The 17,255-nt window shown below is 39.8% G+C and overlaps 1 protein-coding gene across 1 annotated transcript; it reads right to left on the minus strand.

Moving 5' to 3' along the window:
• Positions 1 to 1,216: 1,216 nt before the first annotated feature.
• On the minus strand, positions 1,217 to 13,611 carry LOC117818572 (ras-related protein Rab-14-like). Its single transcript, XM_034691510.1, has 8 exons — positions 13,454 to 13,611; positions 12,913 to 12,971; positions 9,953 to 10,006; positions 9,457 to 9,634; positions 9,277 to 9,343; positions 7,757 to 7,844; positions 7,629 to 7,659; positions 1,217 to 7,515 (listed from the first exon to the last, which is right to left on the minus strand). Exons 2-8 carry the CDS (start codon positions 12,962 to 12,964, stop codon positions 7,338 to 7,340), a joined length of 648 nt encoding a protein of 215 aa, XP_034547401.1. The 5' UTR covers positions 12,965 to 12,971; positions 13,454 to 13,611; the 3' UTR covers positions 1,217 to 7,337.
• Positions 13,612 to 17,255: the final 3,644 nt, after the last annotated feature.

Below are 17,255 nucleotides of genomic sequence, written 5' to 3' on the forward strand. Positions count from 1 at the left end.
ATAGCTTTAATATTTTCGTTTCAAAAGTTTGGACACCCCTTCTCATTCAATGGTTTTTATTTATTTTAAGTATTTTCAACATTGCAGGTTAATACTAAAGACATCAAATCTGGATTACAACAGTAGCCAAATAGGGCTATCCATTGTGTACTAACCCTACCTCTGAACAACACAACTGATGGTCTCAAACACATTAAGAAGGCAAGTCATTCTACAAATGAACTCTTGACAAGGCTCATGTTCATTAGAAACCATTCCAGGAGACCACTTCATGAAGCAGACTGAGAGAAACCATTCCTGGAGACCACTTCATGAAGCAGACTGAGAGAATACCAAGAGTGTGCAAAGCTGTCATGAAGGACAAAGGGGGCTACTTTACAGAATCTAAAATATAAAACATATTCTGCTTTGTTTAACACTTTTTTATGAATTAAATAATTCCATATATGTTCTTTCATAGTTTTGATGTCTTCAGTATTAATCTACAGTGTTTACAATAATTACAATAAATACAAACCCTTCAATGAGAAGGTGTTTCCAAACTTTTGACTGGTAGTGTACATATACCAAGAGTCCCACATGGACTCCCTCCACCCGGTGAGTGAACCACCGTTAAACAGTACCAGTCAAAAGTTTTCCAATGACCTTTGATATTAATGTATTATTCATTTTTTCAGCTTTGGTCCTCCAGACCAAACTAGTTTTTGATGAGGATTGGAAGAACTAAATTAGTACAACCAAGAAATATCTCTTTTAGGGAACTTTTTTATGCAGGGTTTTAATCAGAACTGTTTCTCTGCAGAGTCCAGATCCATGAGGACTTTGGTGCAGATACATTAAGAAGGTTTTCAGAGTGTATCACCTGCTGTGGGCGGACAGGATACAGGAGAGCAGGACTGAACTAACTGGTGAAGAAGGCCAGCTCAGTCCTGGACCCTGTGGAGGTGGGGGCTGACAGGAGGATTATGGCCAAGCTGTCGTCTCTGATGGACATTCTTTTATATATATATATTTTATATATATATAAATTCTTGTACTGTACACCTTCTTGTTTGCTGCATGAATTTCCCCGTTGTGGGACTAATAAAGGAGTATCTTATCTTTGGGGTTACAGACCTTTCCTGTATGTCATCCTCACATTTCAGCTTTCATATCAACTGAAGGCAAAATCCCTAAAAGATGCTGATAAGAAAGAACAACAACAAGAACACAGTCCTTCGAGTATATACAGTATATATACTTTATTTACAAATAACTGAATCCCCACGATCGTACAATGAAGGTACAGCTGATGAATGTCAGATTTAGAATATAAATAATCAAAGAGTCATGGTCATGAAGACGTGTGTTACTTCAGACAGAAGATAAACAGACGATACATAAAGAAAGAATGAAATGTACAGAGTGTGTTACAGTCACAGAACGTGGAATATTTAGGTTCAAAATTTCAGTCTCTCCATCAGTTTGTGAAAAGCATCGATATATAATTCAAACAGCAGCGTCTTTATCTCTCTGAGGACTGAGCTCCCTTAAAGGGCCGGGACGCACCAACGCCGCCCCCTACAGTCCTTCAGCTGCGAGTCTCTCCTCTGTTGTGTTTGAGTACAAAAAGGATTAAATGCTTTTGTTTTCCTTTGGTGAGGGAAGCTTAAGGCGACTCCTCCGGTGACTTCTTGCTAACTTTTAAAAGCCTTTGGTTCATGCAGACGAGTTAAAACCCGAACGAGAACAGAAAGAGGAAACAAAGTGCGTTCTGCGGTACTTTAACGCTAATGGTTTCTATCTCTCGTGTTTGTGTCGTGAGGATTAAGAGAAAACAAACAGAACGTTTGGAAAAGTCTGATGTGTGGGTTTTTTACAATGAGGGGGCGGGGCTTCATTCATAAATCAAGCGTCTCAGTCGTTGAAGGCGGCTGTCCACCAATCAGAGGACAACAAAAACCGATCACTCCACATTCAGACGGATGTGGACCCAGTAAGAAAAAGAAAGACTCTGGGTTTAAGCGGTCCACGTGTTTCACAATCAGCACTTCGGTTTAGACTGATATGTACACAGGAGCTCAGAGGGGCAACCCGAAATCTGAATCACAGAGGACGGGCGGATGGACGTAAGACAGCCAGGGAACGACTTTTTAAACTACTAAACTAAAACGTTCTCCTTTAATACGCGGCTAAACTACAGAATCCAACAGAAGCAGAATGTCACCAAACACTTCACTGTTGACTTTAACGTACAGAACAATTCAATCCTTTTATTTCTTGTGTTACTTTCACTTTCTCCGAACAATTCTACGACATTTTACCTCATTTTCCTGCAGACCTGTTTATCATTTCAATCATTTTGATGTTAAAATAATTAGATCATGAAGCGTCACTAAATCTAGTTTACGTAAAAAAGGAAAGAGTAATACTGTAAACTCAATGTCCGAATTTTTCGTCATGATTAGCTGAAAAAGAAAGTGGAATCAAAATTAATAACATCGGAAATCTTTGCCTGGAAAAGTTGCGATTTCATTTTATAACTGTGACCTAACGTGAGTTTTTTTTTTTACTTTTTATACACATTTTTTAAAATGTTTATATATTATTTTTAGTATATTGAAATCGTTCTGTCGGAGGAGAAAGCTACATCCGAAGCTGCTTACGTAACTTTCTTTTTAACGTTACATTTGAGACTGAGCCGTCTGTTCGCTAGTTTTGTTTTCTCTCTATTCGAAGACAAAAAAAGGAAAATGAAAACAGCTTTAAGTATTAAAAAATGCAAAATAAACATTTAGAAAATCAGCTGCTTTGTTTGATTTATGTGCAGTAGGTAGCTAGCGCTGGAATGCTTCTTAGAAATCAAAATTCACGGACTGATTCGGTTACACTTCGATTAAAGCGTTGGGTCACACTGATTCGTTAAAAGCTGATTTAGTAACGGTGAAGGATTATTTAATGCTGTTTGTGAAATAAAGGTTTAAGTTGTTGGGTTGAATCAAGTTTAATTTTTCCGATAACGTCCGACAAACAACAACAAATATTTGGTTTGGGTTTTACGTGAACTACGATAAAGTAAGACCGATCTTCACTGCAACTTAACAATTCAGACGTAAAAAAAGAAAGAAATTAGAGTAGCACATTCAGTAAAGTGCAATCCTAAATTAAAAAAACACAAATGGTCACACAAAAAAATAACTTTCTAACATTTTGTTTTACTTCCACGCTAGGGCCGTTTGTTCCCCTCGATTTAAAGGGGAAGTAGCCACAAGGGGGAGCTGTGATATGAAAATTATACAGTATTTATAGGAAATCAAGGCTCAGGATCTTTGGGTCGGACTAAACACGATCAAATAAAGTTTGAAATTCAGTTTTTCCAAATTACCTGAAATACTGATTTTGTGGATAATTTTGTTTTTTGTAAGTTACAGACTAACGACGTCTTTCAGTCTTAACGAACAACTTTGTGGTAATAAAGAAATAAAATTCAAGCAAGTGTTACCTGGCCTAACACGGACAGAAATAATAACAAAAATAAATCTGTGTTTCTTAAATTTGTGCCATTTCGCCCCTCTCAGTTAACACTTCACAAATTTTTTTTTGAAAATGGCCACTAGGGGGAGCTGTTAAAATATCTGGTGTGTATATTTGGGAACGCTCAGGAAGTTATGTTGGACTGAATCATGTTTAAAGGAAAAGTTTTTAGATCATTCGGGTAGATTTCATGAAATAGCAATTTTTCTTTATGATGCGGTGAATAGCAATTTTTTTTCATCTATTATTTCTTACAGCCTTTGAAAACTAATTTTTCAATTTTTGTGTGTACTACGATAAAGTAAGCTGTGTCTTCTATGCAATGTGACAATTTAGCGTCAATCAACAAGATGCTAAAATAGCACATTCAAGTAAAGTGTAATTGTGGCCTAATGCTAACAAACAAACGAACGATAGACGAACGATAAAACAGACTAATGCATTAAAAGCGTCTGTGTTGCTTCCACTTTCACAAATTTTCCTCCCTCTAAATGCCTTCAACGAAAAGAGATGATAAAAACGGCCACTAGAGGGAGTCGGAACATTGAAAATATGGGTTGTTTATATTTGGAAACATGATAGAAAAAACAAACAATCAAATTTAATAAAAATCTATCCTGAACTTGCGATCCACTGACAGATCGGTCGTGACATTCTGGTTCAGGGAAGTTCATTTCTTCGTCTTCACCTTCATCAACTGGCTGCTCGTCTCTCCACAAAGCGGTCAATACTTACAGACGCAAGGATGCGAAATTACTTAATTAAAATATATTAGATCTTAAAAAGGCAAAGTGTGGGGACGCAGAGACGGTGGTTCTAGTTATGAGGTTCCTGTCCACAAATGTATCTGTTAGAGGTCTTCAAGGGGGCGCTTGGTTCCTAGACTTAACCAAGGATGTACGTGAAGCTTGGTCAAAATGACAATTGTTGGGCGTTGGTTTCTTTTCGTTTGTGTTTCTTTTCTGAACATTAAAATCTAGCTATGTAGGATGGGGGAAGGTTCTACACTGGTTAGTTTGGGTCCAAAATGTTGGTCCGATAAAGACCTGCGATGTAAGTATTAAAGCTCTGCTGGTAAAACTTCTATCAGCATGCCTTTGTGTGTACTGAGAACCAAGCTATTACCTGTAGCTATTCCCCCATTAGAGGGGCTCCAGTGATTTGGACATAGGGAGATTACCCATAATGCCATTTTGTTTTGAATGTAGCACAAGGTTTTAGTCACTCGTTCAACGAAGTTGGCGAACTTACAGGATACAGGTTAATGAAGGACTGGGACTGGTCCAATAAACTTGCAAAGACTGATATATCCGGACTTGTAGTCTTGAGAGGGGTATACTCCAAAACTCCTGGACCCAGTTGTTCAAAAGGATCCGAACCTATCGGGTAGGATTTAAATGATAAAAACCGGTTGTTCAAAAGAGGACAGAAGAAGCCTCATTAAAAGCACTGGTGATAATTTTGTAATCTTAGAAAGTCTTTCTTGAACCAGTTGGTCCAATCAAGATTTTCTAGTGGATTACCGAATCCTGGAATCCAAACCTGGATCACTCTTATTCAGGCCAAACCTTTCAAACAACTGGGCCACGGGTCCTAAATTTACGCAGAACTCTTGAAACGGTGAACCCTGAGGCTCTCTGTCGATCTTTCCGTCACGATGATCTTGAAGCTCGGGCTAACTTACATCTTCAGTGTAACTTTTCAGACGTAAAAAGGCTCCTACAAAGCCAAAGCATACATCATGCAAGTATTTCCAGAGGCTGAGTGGTACTAAGCATGATAAGTAAACTGATCCTCATGTTCAAAATCAGTGGAGTTCCTCTGGATCCTGCATTCAAGATGTCTGGACTGTAGTCAAACCAGAATGAACGCCTTCAAGATGGTTATTTGACTTGTGGACCAACAGCTTCCGTTCCACACGAACAATCTCAGAATATAAGCGTCTTCTGTTCCACATTACCAACAAGCAAGTGAAAACTGTTCAGGAGTCCAAGTAGAGAATCCCAGAGGTGTGTTTTGATGTCCAGGCCACTCTGTTCTTGAATTCATGGTTCTGAGGAATGGATGTTAAAGACCTTTTCAGCTGAACAACGAATATGGGACATCACACAAGAATAAGACACGAGTAAGGCCATAAATCCAAAAGTTCATATCCAAGGGTGAATGTCAGAACTGGTTCATTGGACAGTTTCGAATTATAGCAGATGAGATAATGCCAAAATCTGGTCTACAGTTGATGGTTGGTCCTCCAAAAGGACAGTCTTGCTTGAGGAGAGGCTCTGAATGGGTACACAGGAATGAAATATTGGAACTTGGACAATCCACATTTAAGGGAAGTGTGGTCCTGATTTAGGATGTAGGTTTAGCCAATTTTCTCCAAATGGACATGGGTGCTTTGGGAAATGGTATTGTGGTTTCAATGCCAAAGGTGGCGCTATAGGTCCTAACAGGCCAAGCAAGCCTGGATGTCTTAATTTGAACCAAAGGTAGTCCTGCTTGAGTCCTGGCTCTGGATGTAGTCATCATAATGTGTCATTGGAACTGGGGTTGGTCCAAATTTAAGCCTTGTATGTTGTTTAACACTTAGGAGACAGGACTTTGCATTTGGAAAAGGGTACCCCAAACCCTCAACTGACTAGAGCTGAGGAGACTCCACACTCGGAAAGGCCACAGTCCAGAGGGCAGTACAAGAACAGTGTTGTTTGGTGATAGGATTAGAAATGTCCATCTTTGTTCTCCTTTGGTTCAAGCCTGGATGAAAGCTTAGGGCTGTCTCGTTTGGGATAAGGAATGGTCTAATGCCTAGATTATGGATCTGACCATGGTAATGTCCAAATTCAGGATTACAGCACAGGTTTAAGTGATATGTAGTCCATTTTAGAGCGATAGGTTGCGTCATAGTGAGCCTCATCCTTTTAAAAATGGGTGCCAGGTCGCTCCAGAAAAGGTTAGTCCAAAATTTGGACAAACCGTGCTTTAATTGGTCCAAGGTTGAAAGAGACTGGGTCTTGAGGATAGCTCATGAACAGAATAGTCTAGTGATTGGATTAGAGGTTTCCCATTCTGGTTTTAGAAGGCTCCAGCTTTGCAAACAGCGGGTTAAACCCTTCCTGGATGTAGGCTTTGGTTCGTCTGGACTTGGAAGAGGAGCAGTCAATCCAAAACCAAGACTATAGCTCCATCCATGGCAATGTCCAAATTGTGTAGTTCTGTAGAGAGCAGAAGTCTTGAATCCTGTTTTGTCTTTTAAGACATGGGTGCTGGGTCACTCCAGATAATGGTAGCCCCAAATTTGGACATCTCTTCCTTGAATTGGTCCAGGTTTGGAAGAGATGGGGTACAAGGAGTAGTCACATCATTAAATAGAGGCTTTTGTATCCTTGGGTGATACATGATAATTCGTAGGTGTCAATGGTCCAGACTAATCTGGCTGGATTGGCTTGGATAGTGATCTCTATTGGCTATAACTTATTTTGAAGCCTGATCCAAGGTCCATAAGGTGGATTTTGGTAAGTACAATGACATGGGAACTGTCCAACACTGATACAGAGGTTGCACACAAGACTGTGGAAAGTTGTGGTTTTGGTACTTGGTTGAGGGTGTCCCGTATTGAAAAGTTAGTAAGCGTTCAGTAGGGTGGAGGATGGCTCTGTGTTGTTTTGAAGCCGAAATCGAGGTCCAACAGGTCGGTTGTGTTAAATGGACTCCAATCTGGATAGAAGATGCATGTTAGTGCTGTGTGGTGAGTAGATTTCTGTGTCTGTATATGTTCATTTCTGTCCTTCCGTCTGTCCGTTTGATTGGTCTGTGGTTCCCGTCCGCGGTTAGCAGCTGCAGCCCTCTTTTGCCGGCTGGCTGTCGGCATTAAGGCGGCCTCCTTGCGGCGCAGACGGTTTGTGTTGGACTCCTGACTCTGCAGCGTTCAAGTCCAGGCTGCCATCTTGGATGTTTTGGTAAATCCTCTTTGCTGCTTCCAGAAAAGCCTCTTCCACATTCTCCCCTCTGAAGTCAAAAGACAGATTATGGAGAAACATGAAGTGTAAAATCAGAATCAAGGACAACAACCGGCCGACCGTGTTTGATGTGGTTTAGGTCAAAGAAGTGTTTGTACTTACGTTTTAGCGCTGGCCTCTAGGAACAGCAAACCTGAGCGACGATGGGAAGAGGATATCAAAGTCAGCCTTCTTTTAACATTTTTTAACTCACAATGTTCATGTCAATCAAAGACTAACACAGTTCTCACCATTCTCTTCAGCGAACTGTTTGGCCTCCTCATACGTCACATCTCTCTGCGCCTCCAGGTCGGCCTTATTTCCAATCAGAATGATCACCTGGGAAGAGGAACACTTTTGAGAAACTATACAGGGCAAGCAGTTCAGATTTGACAAAAGACTTGGAAACCTTAAAAATGTTGAATCATGCAAAGAGTTAAAAGCAAGTATTATGGGTTAGGGTCTCTATCAGGGCTGCAATCAGCATTATCTTATTGTTGAGTTAACGGCCTATTCTGGATTATTTGATTACTTGTGTTTCACTTAAAATGTCAGGACATGGTGACAAATGTTCCCCAACGCTTGCATCTTATTCAGAGGATACCACTTTTTACACATGAGCTGGTCCCTGGACTCTAAAGGTGCATTTCAACCAAGAGTTCCGGGTTCCTTTAGCCCCCTGAACTACTTTACCCTGAACTAAAAGGTTCCTGTGCCCCCCTTGTTGTCTGCGTTAAAAAAAAAAAGTAAATGCACGACACCACCAGACCAGTAGAGGGCAGTAAAACAAAGACGAATGCCATTCATCACAGATGACACCATAGAAGCAGACGGACAGGCAGGTATCATTATGAGCAACACAACAGTTAGCCTGTTAGCATGAAGAGACTCAGCTGGTGCTGTTTTAGATGGTGCTATATTTCATCACAGATGGATTCACTGAATCAACACGTGAGAGGAGATAAGCGCGAGTAGCAAAGACGTTTCAACACGGCTTTAAAATCCTTTTGAACTCAAAAAGCCGTGGCAGAGATCGACCGGTGTTTTGGTTTAAACAGCGACCCTGTTAACTGGAGACTCTCAGCCGGATGCATCCCTCATAAACATCTTTAGACGATCATTAAATATCTGATGAGGATATTTTGAAATCTTAATAAAAACTAAACTAGTTTGCATTCCCAGGAACTCCCTCTGTGTTTCAACAGCTGTGTAAACTCCACAAACACTGACACGTTCAGCTGAAGGTCTCCAGTTTACAGGGTCACTTTTAAAACTGGAACACCGGGAGAGAAGCATTCGCGGTGGGTTTAGAGAAGACTACTGTTACCAGCTGAATAGTTGAAAAGTACCACCCCCCAAGCAGGGGCTTTTTAGGGGGGAGATTAACTATCCCTGAACTAAATCTAGACCCTGGGTCCACCGGTTGAAACTCACGTAGTTCCGGGGAAAAGTTCCTCCGGTCAAAAAACGCCTGAAGTAAAAACTTACACTACATTCGACTTTACACTGGAGCCTAGAGACAGCTGTGGTTCTTTAGGATTCGGTGCTAAGAGAGTCACATTTTGGGGGATTTTCAAGGTTCTTGCGTGTAAAATTTCATAAGCATCCATGTTTGTTTTCAAGTCTTTGACAGACTAGAGATTTTAGCTGCAGTGGAAACACAAACAGGATGATACACAAACAATTTTCAGTCTGTCCTTCAGAGGACAAACAGTGTGTGTGTGTGTTTGTGTGTGTGTGTGTGTGTGTGTGTGTGTGTGTGATGACTCACTGTGTTTGGGTTAGTCAGGTTCCTGGCGTCTGTCAACCAGCTGCTCAAGTGATTATAGGTGCTTCTCCTGATCAAATACGAAAACAAATACTGAGTTAATCATCAAACATCAAATCCAAACTATGTCACCATCATAGCGTGTCTCTATACACTCTCTAGTAGCCCCTCCCCTTTTAGTACCTGGTGATGTCATACACCATAAGGGCCCCGGCGGCCCCTCTGTAATAGGACCTGGTGACGGCCCTGAAGCGCTCCTGACCGGCCGTGTCCCAGATCTGTAGCTTCACCTTCTGACTGTGGACCTCCATGATCCTCGTGCCGAACTCCACCCCGATGGTGTGAGGACAGTCCGCCATGACTATGGACGACAGTCAGCGACAACATTAGTAACATTTACAAAAGGGAAAAAACACCAGCTCAGAGTAAATTAAAATTGCAGCTCTAAACTGAAGCTTTAAGATGCAGAAATATTGGACACAACTTTAACAGTACAGCAGAGAAAAGCCGTCACAAATCAAATCAAAACATCATCTGATGGTAAAAGGAAACATGTGGGTTGTCAGATAAGAGGAGGTTAGATTGATTGATAATTGCTTGAAGAGAATATACTGAGAACACTTGAGTCTGACTAGAAGGAAGTGCGTGTCGGATGACTGCAGGAGGAGGAAGGACTCACATTTTTTCTCTGTGAACTGATGCAGCAGACATGACTTCCCTACGCCCATATCACCTGGAGAGAGAACAAGATAAAGCAAGAGGTCAGACTGGATTCTGACGCAGCACTTCCTTGTTTTGTTAGTCCGTCGGGTTTGGATCCAGACGGCTTTATTTGAAGCACAAAAGTATCAAAAGGATAAGCTGCAGAGAGTGTGGCTGTCTGCAGGAACATTTAATACTTCACTGCCTGTGAGGATAAAAAAGAGCACAAGCAGTCAGCCTGTAATGGACCAATCATCCATGGGAAGTCTGCAAATCGACTTTCATAGACATAAGCTCCAGCCTCTCGCTGTCTGGAGGATAGAAAATCAATTCAAAGGCTGGTGGTGTGAAAACACTGCACAGAAACACTCCATGGTTTCCCTTTTCTTCTTACTAACTTTCTACAATATGTATTTTATAAAAAAAAAGAACACATGAAAGGGAAATTCAAAGGTTGTGTTTCTACATATTTTTGGATCTGAAAAACTAAAAAGGTGCAGAAAGGTTTGGAGATGCTCCTGCTGTGAAACACGACGCACCGTCTGTCTTTGTAAATGCAGCTGATAACATAACGTCCACTAAAAGGTGTGTGTATCCACCGACAGGCTCAGACTGATATGAACTCATCTGACAACATTACAGGAAGAAACCCTGCAGATACAGGCTGAAGTCATACACTACTCATTTGACATTTTGTAGTGCTGTCAGAGTTATCACACCCTATATAGTGGACTCATTGTAGCCCATAATGCATTGTAAATAATGCATCAATGACATTGATGATGTCATTATTGGCATCCGGTGAAACCCTGAGTAGTGTCCGACAGTGTTTCCTATTTAATGTGCCAATAAGTTCACAATACAGTCCACTACATCAGGGGTTCCCAAAGTGTGGGTCGGGACCCCCTGGGGGATCGCCAGACACAAATTGGGGTTAGTGAGATGTCCTCCAGAATGATTGTTTAAAAGTTATCTTAAAATATTTATAATTATTATTATTTATCTCTGTTTATTTACCTTGTTTTCTCATGTTCATCTTCCTTTTTGTTTGTACTGTTTATTATTATTATTTATCATTATTATTATTATTATTGTATTTTTTTCCCTTTTTGTTGATTTTGTATTATTTATATATAATTTCTTAACTTGTGGTGAACAAAGAAATACTGAAAAAAATGCAATAAAAAAAGTTGGATGACAAAATTGATCTAAAATAGTAAATTTTACTCTTTATAGTAAAACATATCGTCAAAAATAGAAGCTAAACTGAAAATAAACCCTTGAAAATATAAAATGTAATGAGTTTTCTGCCTTTCTTTGTTCCCAGATGACTCCTAAGTTTAGTGTTAGTGAACAGTTAAATATCAAAGCATCAGTAGCAGCAGGTTAATTCATAACAGCACAGGAAACACAGAAACACATGCTCATATAGGTAGACTAACTTTCTCCAGACCAGCTAAATGAAGCCACATTAAATCACTTTGAGGGACAGTGGGGGTCCTGAGTCTTTGGCACCTATATTTTGTGAGTCGCGGACTGAAAAGTTTAGGAATCCCTGCATTAGACAAATGTTCTCCTCAGACTCTTCCCAAACAGAGCAGGTCTAGACCGTACTCTATGTTCTATTATTAACAAAGACCCAACATCAAGACCGGATCAGATCCAGTCCCTTCTTACAGACAGGACTCAGTCTGATTTCATAGACAGAAAACTGGACACTGTGAGTCTGAAATATGATTCTGTTCAGTCGTCCTGTTGCAGTAAATCCACATGTTGAAGTCTGAGTCTTCACTCTATGACCATGAGTCCACAGAGATTAATTTATGAGTCTGCTCTTCATGTTGATATTCAGCGTATTTAACATTTAGGACACCTCAATATGATCCCTAGCTGTTTGACCCTCAGTTATATACACTGTGTTGTGAAGGAAAATTTGATTTAGGGGAAAAAAACGCATTTGGCATTATTTTTTTACATGGAAAACATTCATGTTTTTTTTAATAATTAAATGATAATTGATCGTTAACATTTTCAAAGATCGATCACAGAAAATACTTGATATTTACATCCCTAATTTAAAGAGATTTACCTTTTTTGTTTTAATATTTAATACTTTCATCTGGGAATCGTTCACTTTCCATTTCTCTGTATTTTTTCTGAAATTTTCCAACGAGGTATTTTTGTACAGTGATTTGAGTTTTTTTGAAAGGTGCTGAAAAATAGTGTGCAGTGGTTTTATTTGAGTTACAACAAACCTTAAAAATGAAAAAGGATGACTTTGTTTACAAAGAAATATAAGAGAACAAATATATATTGCAACTCTCTGTATCTGAAAATTGAAATAAATAGTAGTTATTTAAATTTTGAGTTCAATCCAGATTTCTTGAGAATGGTTAGAGAATCGTGAGTGAATCTAACGTGAACCAAAAATTGGGATTCAAATTGAAACATGGGTTGAGTGTATCCTTACATCCCTATCATTTTATCAATATATCCCTGCCTGAAACATCAATCCTAAATATTAAAATAATGTAGTTTAACACTGCTACTCACAACTACACTGTTATCATATTATTTTAGTCTGTACATATTAGTAATGCCTATTTGTTGTTCTATTGTATTTATAGCTGATGTTATTGTTATTATGTTTTTATTATTATTTGTAGGTCTTATTCTTGTGCCTTGTACAAAGAGAGCACAGTTTACCAAGTCAAATTCCTTGTGTGTTCAAACATACCTGGCCAATAAAGCTGATTCTGATTCTGATAGGGTGCACTTTACTGAGATAATACTCTTTATAGTGGATAGTTTTCCCTGTCTTCAAACATTTCTTTACATTTACACAGTATATTAAAGGGAATTCATGTGTTCTGTTGCCTGTAAACAAACATGTGTTTGTGTTGTGTCCTCTTCAGTGTGATAAACAGAGAAACTCACCGATGATGATGTATTTGAAGATGTAGGAGTAGTTGTAAGGTGCGGCTGTCATCTTGATACTGTGAGGGGACACAAACAGGGAAATAAACCTCATTGAAATGACACTTTGACACTTTGAGAGCCATAAACAGAGACTAAAACCTGCCTCAGTGTTTCAGCTGATCCGGTCTCTGCGGTGAAAACAGCTCAAACAGATAAACTGATCAACAAACAAAAGGAAGCAGCCGGCGGCTAAGCTAACTCTCAGCTAGGCTAAACCCCGAGCTCAGCTGTAGCATGAGCCGTTAAACACCATGACAGTCATGCAGCACAGAAGCAGTCATCTTTTGCAGAAGTATTTCACAGTATCAGCTGACTTCCCCCTCTCAGCAGACCTCTGAATTCCTCCTGTTAGCTTAGTGCTGCAGCTAACCGGCTAACAGCTGCAGTTCAGTCTACGCCTTGCTAACAGGCTAACAGCAGGAGGCTACTTTTATCAACAACACAAACCATCAAATGATAAAACACATAGAGTTAATGTGAGGAGACACTGATGTTTTACCTTTAGTGCAGGTGTCTATCTAACCTGTAGAAGAGATTAAAGGATGATAAGACTGAGAGTTATCTCTGTTAGCTGGTTAGCCCGGTGATCCGTCAGGAAATCTTTCCACACTTCCGGGATTCTTCTTCTGCGAGAAGTGAGGAAACACCGCGAGACTTAGAAGATCTACCGCTCCCTAGTGGAAAAAAGGAGTAGACTGTTCCTCTCTCCCCTCTCTAACCCTGACCCTAACCCTAACCCTAACCCCAACCCCAACTCCAACCCTAACCCTAACCCCAACCCCAACTCCAACCCTAACCCTAACCCCAACCCCTAACCCTAACCCAACCCTAACCCTAACCCCAACCCCAACCCTAACCCATGTTTCTGATGTGATTTAAGAATAATGTAACCTACTTCGTGGAAGATCTCTGACTTGAATTAGTTCATCATAAAGTTGAATTTCCATGTCAGTAGGTTTTTATTTTTTGCACCAGTTTCGAGATATTAGGTAAAAAAATGAAAAAAACAACTAGATTGTAAGCTATCTTATCTGGTAAATGGCAAAATTAATATGTTTTCCTACAGGTAAATAGCTTAAAAATGTTTTCCAAAAGACACATCTTCAATAAAATGTTGTTTTGTGCCAGCGCTTTAAAATACAATGTCTCACGCTTAATTTATTGTTGTATCTAAAGCAGTTTGTTATCCGAGTCTAACCCAACTTTAATCAATAATATTGATTAAATATAATACAATTATTGTTTTCATTTAACTTTTATTTAAATTTAACAGCTTTATCTATGGCTGAAATTGTTGCTTTCACTGCTTTGTGTGACCAATAAACATCAGAAACTAAGGCCGTAAACTGAATCAGAATCAGAAATACTTTATTTATCCCAGGGAGGGAAATTCAGTCATTACAGTTGCTCTATACACATAAGGTATACAAATAAAATAATACACTTTGTAGAAAATAAATACATGAGTGAAGTCCCCTGAGATCAGGAAGAGGGCACTTTCACCCATTAAAGTTACTAACCATAGGGAGCCAGTAGCTCAGTCCATAGGGACTTGACTTGGGAACTGAAGGTTCGAGTCTCAGTATGGACGAAGTTTGGCAAGTGGACTGGAGAGGTGCTGGTTCACTTGCCTTAAGCAAGGCACCGAACCCCCAACTGCTTGGGGTGCGCTGGTTGATGGCAGCATCCTCACTCTGACATCTCTCCCTAAGTGTGCATGTCCACTGCATGTGTGTGCATTGTATGTATATACCAAAAACTGTGCGTGTGTAGCATGACGGAAAAATAACATGAGTGAAAAAATTGAATTTCCCCCTGGGGATTAATAAAGTACGTTCTTCTTCTAGATTTTTCTGGAGTCCTTGAGCTCCCATGTCTCGTAGGTTCATTCTCTCTGCTGCTGTGGAGGTGCCAGACTCCAGCTGCTGCAACTACGACTATTTGCTCACCACTAACCAACTTAGTCTCAGCAGATGTGAGTCTAACATGAGTCTGGTCCTGCTGGAGGTTTCTGCCTGTTAAAGGAAGTTTGTCCTTGCCACTGTAACTTGCTCAATGCTGCAAAGTGCTCTGCTCATGGTGGATTAAGATGAGATCAGACTGAGTCCTGTCTCTAAGATGGGACTGGATCTGATCCGGTCTTGATGTTGGGTCTTTGTTAATAATAGAACATCATTTTCTACACAATGCTTTGGTTTTTATGTTTTGTATCTGTCATGCAGTGTGCAGAACGTCTTCTGTTGTTAATGATATTCATAAACAAATTCAACCTGAATTCAGTTTTTTAATACTTTACAAATCAACGTTACCTCCAACATCAACAAAGAGAAATTGTCCTGAGATTATTACAAAATCCAGTAAATAGAAAAGTATACAATTAAGTGACTGTCCTTATAATAAACATAAATCACCACAGATTCGTCGTCCATTGTGTATAATTACATCATGTCGATTGATAAAGTGTGTGTACAGACATTTTTCTGTTATAACAACAGGTAGAATGAAGCTACAAACAATTCCTTCAATACAAATTTAACATACTTTTATACTTTGGTCAAGTATTTAATTTCAAGCAAGTTTCTGCTTGTAGTGGAATATTTCCACAACATGGTGATCAAACTCGTCGTGAAGTATCTGAGTTTGTCTTCCACCGCTGACTATAACAGCATAAAACAAAAGAACCAAAGTTAAATCACGTGCTGCCCGAATGATTTACAACACAACATTAAAAAACCATTGAGTCCTGAAACAGCAAACATGTTGAAACGCACTGAAAAATGTTGTTAACACATGTTTTTACCTGTACAGACTCCTGCTTCACTCCAATCAGAGACACTCTTCTCTGATTGGCTGAGAAGCAGGAAGTGATTGACTCAAAGAACAGCATTTACACTGAGTTCTGAAGCACCAACATGTTACAGTGAGGGATGTTATTTAGAAAGAAAACAAACTACAGCCTTTAACTAAACAGGAAACTAACAGAGAGACAGTGACTTTGTGTGTGTGTGTGTGTGTATGTGTGTGTGTGTGTGTGTGTGTGTATTTTCCATTATAAAAATACTACCACAGTAGCTGCTCTTTGTTTGATTTTAACTAAGGCAGGTGACTACACTTCAAAAACAGACTATATGGATGGAGTGGATGTAGCCTCCTTTGATGTCTTAAAGCTGCAGTACTTCTATTGACCAGCAGGGGGCGACTTCACTGGTTTCAGAGGATAGCGATGAGGAAAGAGATAACTGCTCTGTAAGTTTATTACCTCTGTAAACATTTTCCTAACATGTTTATGGATTCCATCTCTAGTTTGAAGTCTTTCTACTTGCAGCTTGATGTTTATTTAATAATTTATGATCAGATTAAGAGAAGTTTGTGCGAATAAAAGATGATTTCAGCGATTGGTTGTACCGAAAGATACCCCAAAGAGCGAGGTGTTTACTTCTTAACGAGTTCAGTTTGTTCAAAGCCAGCTATCCCCTTATTAAAGTTGTCTTCTCAGTTCTCTTGAATAAGAGTACTAGAGTAAGCACCTGCTCCACCTTCTCTTCTAAATAAGTTCACTTCCTGCACGGTGTGCAAACCAAACTTGAGGTCTCAAGATCCGGTTGTGTTTTTGCATCGTAGCACAGAGCAGGACCGCCGGACAGATGGAGTCATGTGACCGAGGTTTTCCCTTGGTAATCACTGAATCAAGGATTCTCCTCCTCCTCCTCTCCTCATCCATGTTGTCTCTCTGGTCCTCTGAAAACCTCTGACCTGTTGACTCCAGGCCTGGCTCCGCTCCTCATGACTTTGGTTTGTTGTTGTAGTTAAGTGAAATACGATCTGGTGATAACACAGAGTGTTTTATTCTGAAAATTAACCGGATGTTTTCATTTTGTTTTGGTGAAACCTGACTTCCTGTCCCGCTCCATCTGCTCTGTTGAGATTGATGCATCATGCTCCGGCATCCGGCAACAATAGAAGTCTTGTGTATCTGATCCAGAGGACTCCGACCTGCTGGATCAGAGACGCAGCCGGAACGCAACGGAGCGGATCCAGTGGAAGTTAACACATTGACTAGAATAGAAAATCTATCAGATCCAGAGCTGTGACAGATCAGAGACAGATTCAGTGGATTTTGGCTCTCTTCAGCTGCTCTACACCACTTAAAGGCAAAAATACACACACGTCAGATTCAACTTTGGTGACAAATCCAAAGACAGAATTCTTGAAGTAGACAGTAACACATAACTTTACTTATTGATAATGCAACAACAAAAAAACCCTACCCTCTATTCCAGATCTTATACACAACAGGTTTT

The sequence above is a fragment of the Notolabrus celidotus genome, chromosome 9, assembly GCF_009762535.1.
Source record: "Notolabrus celidotus isolate fNotCel1 chromosome 9, fNotCel1.pri, whole genome shotgun sequence".
Classification (NCBI taxonomy): domain Eukaryota; kingdom Metazoa; phylum Chordata; class Actinopteri; order Labriformes; family Labridae; genus Notolabrus; species Notolabrus celidotus.

Coding starts and splice junctions, on each gene's coding strand:
- LOC117818572 (XM_034691510.1), bottom strand. CDS start 12,964: ATGACAGCCGCACCTTACAACTACTCCTACATCTTCAAATACATCATC. Junction 10,007..12,912: donor CTTCAAATACATCATCATCG/GTGAGTTTCTCT, acceptor TTCTCTCTCCAG/GTGATATGGGCGTAGGGAAG. Junction 9,635..9,952: donor TCAGTTCACAGAGAAAAAAT/GTGAGTCCTTCC, acceptor TGTCGTCCATAG/TCATGGCGGACTGTCCTCAC.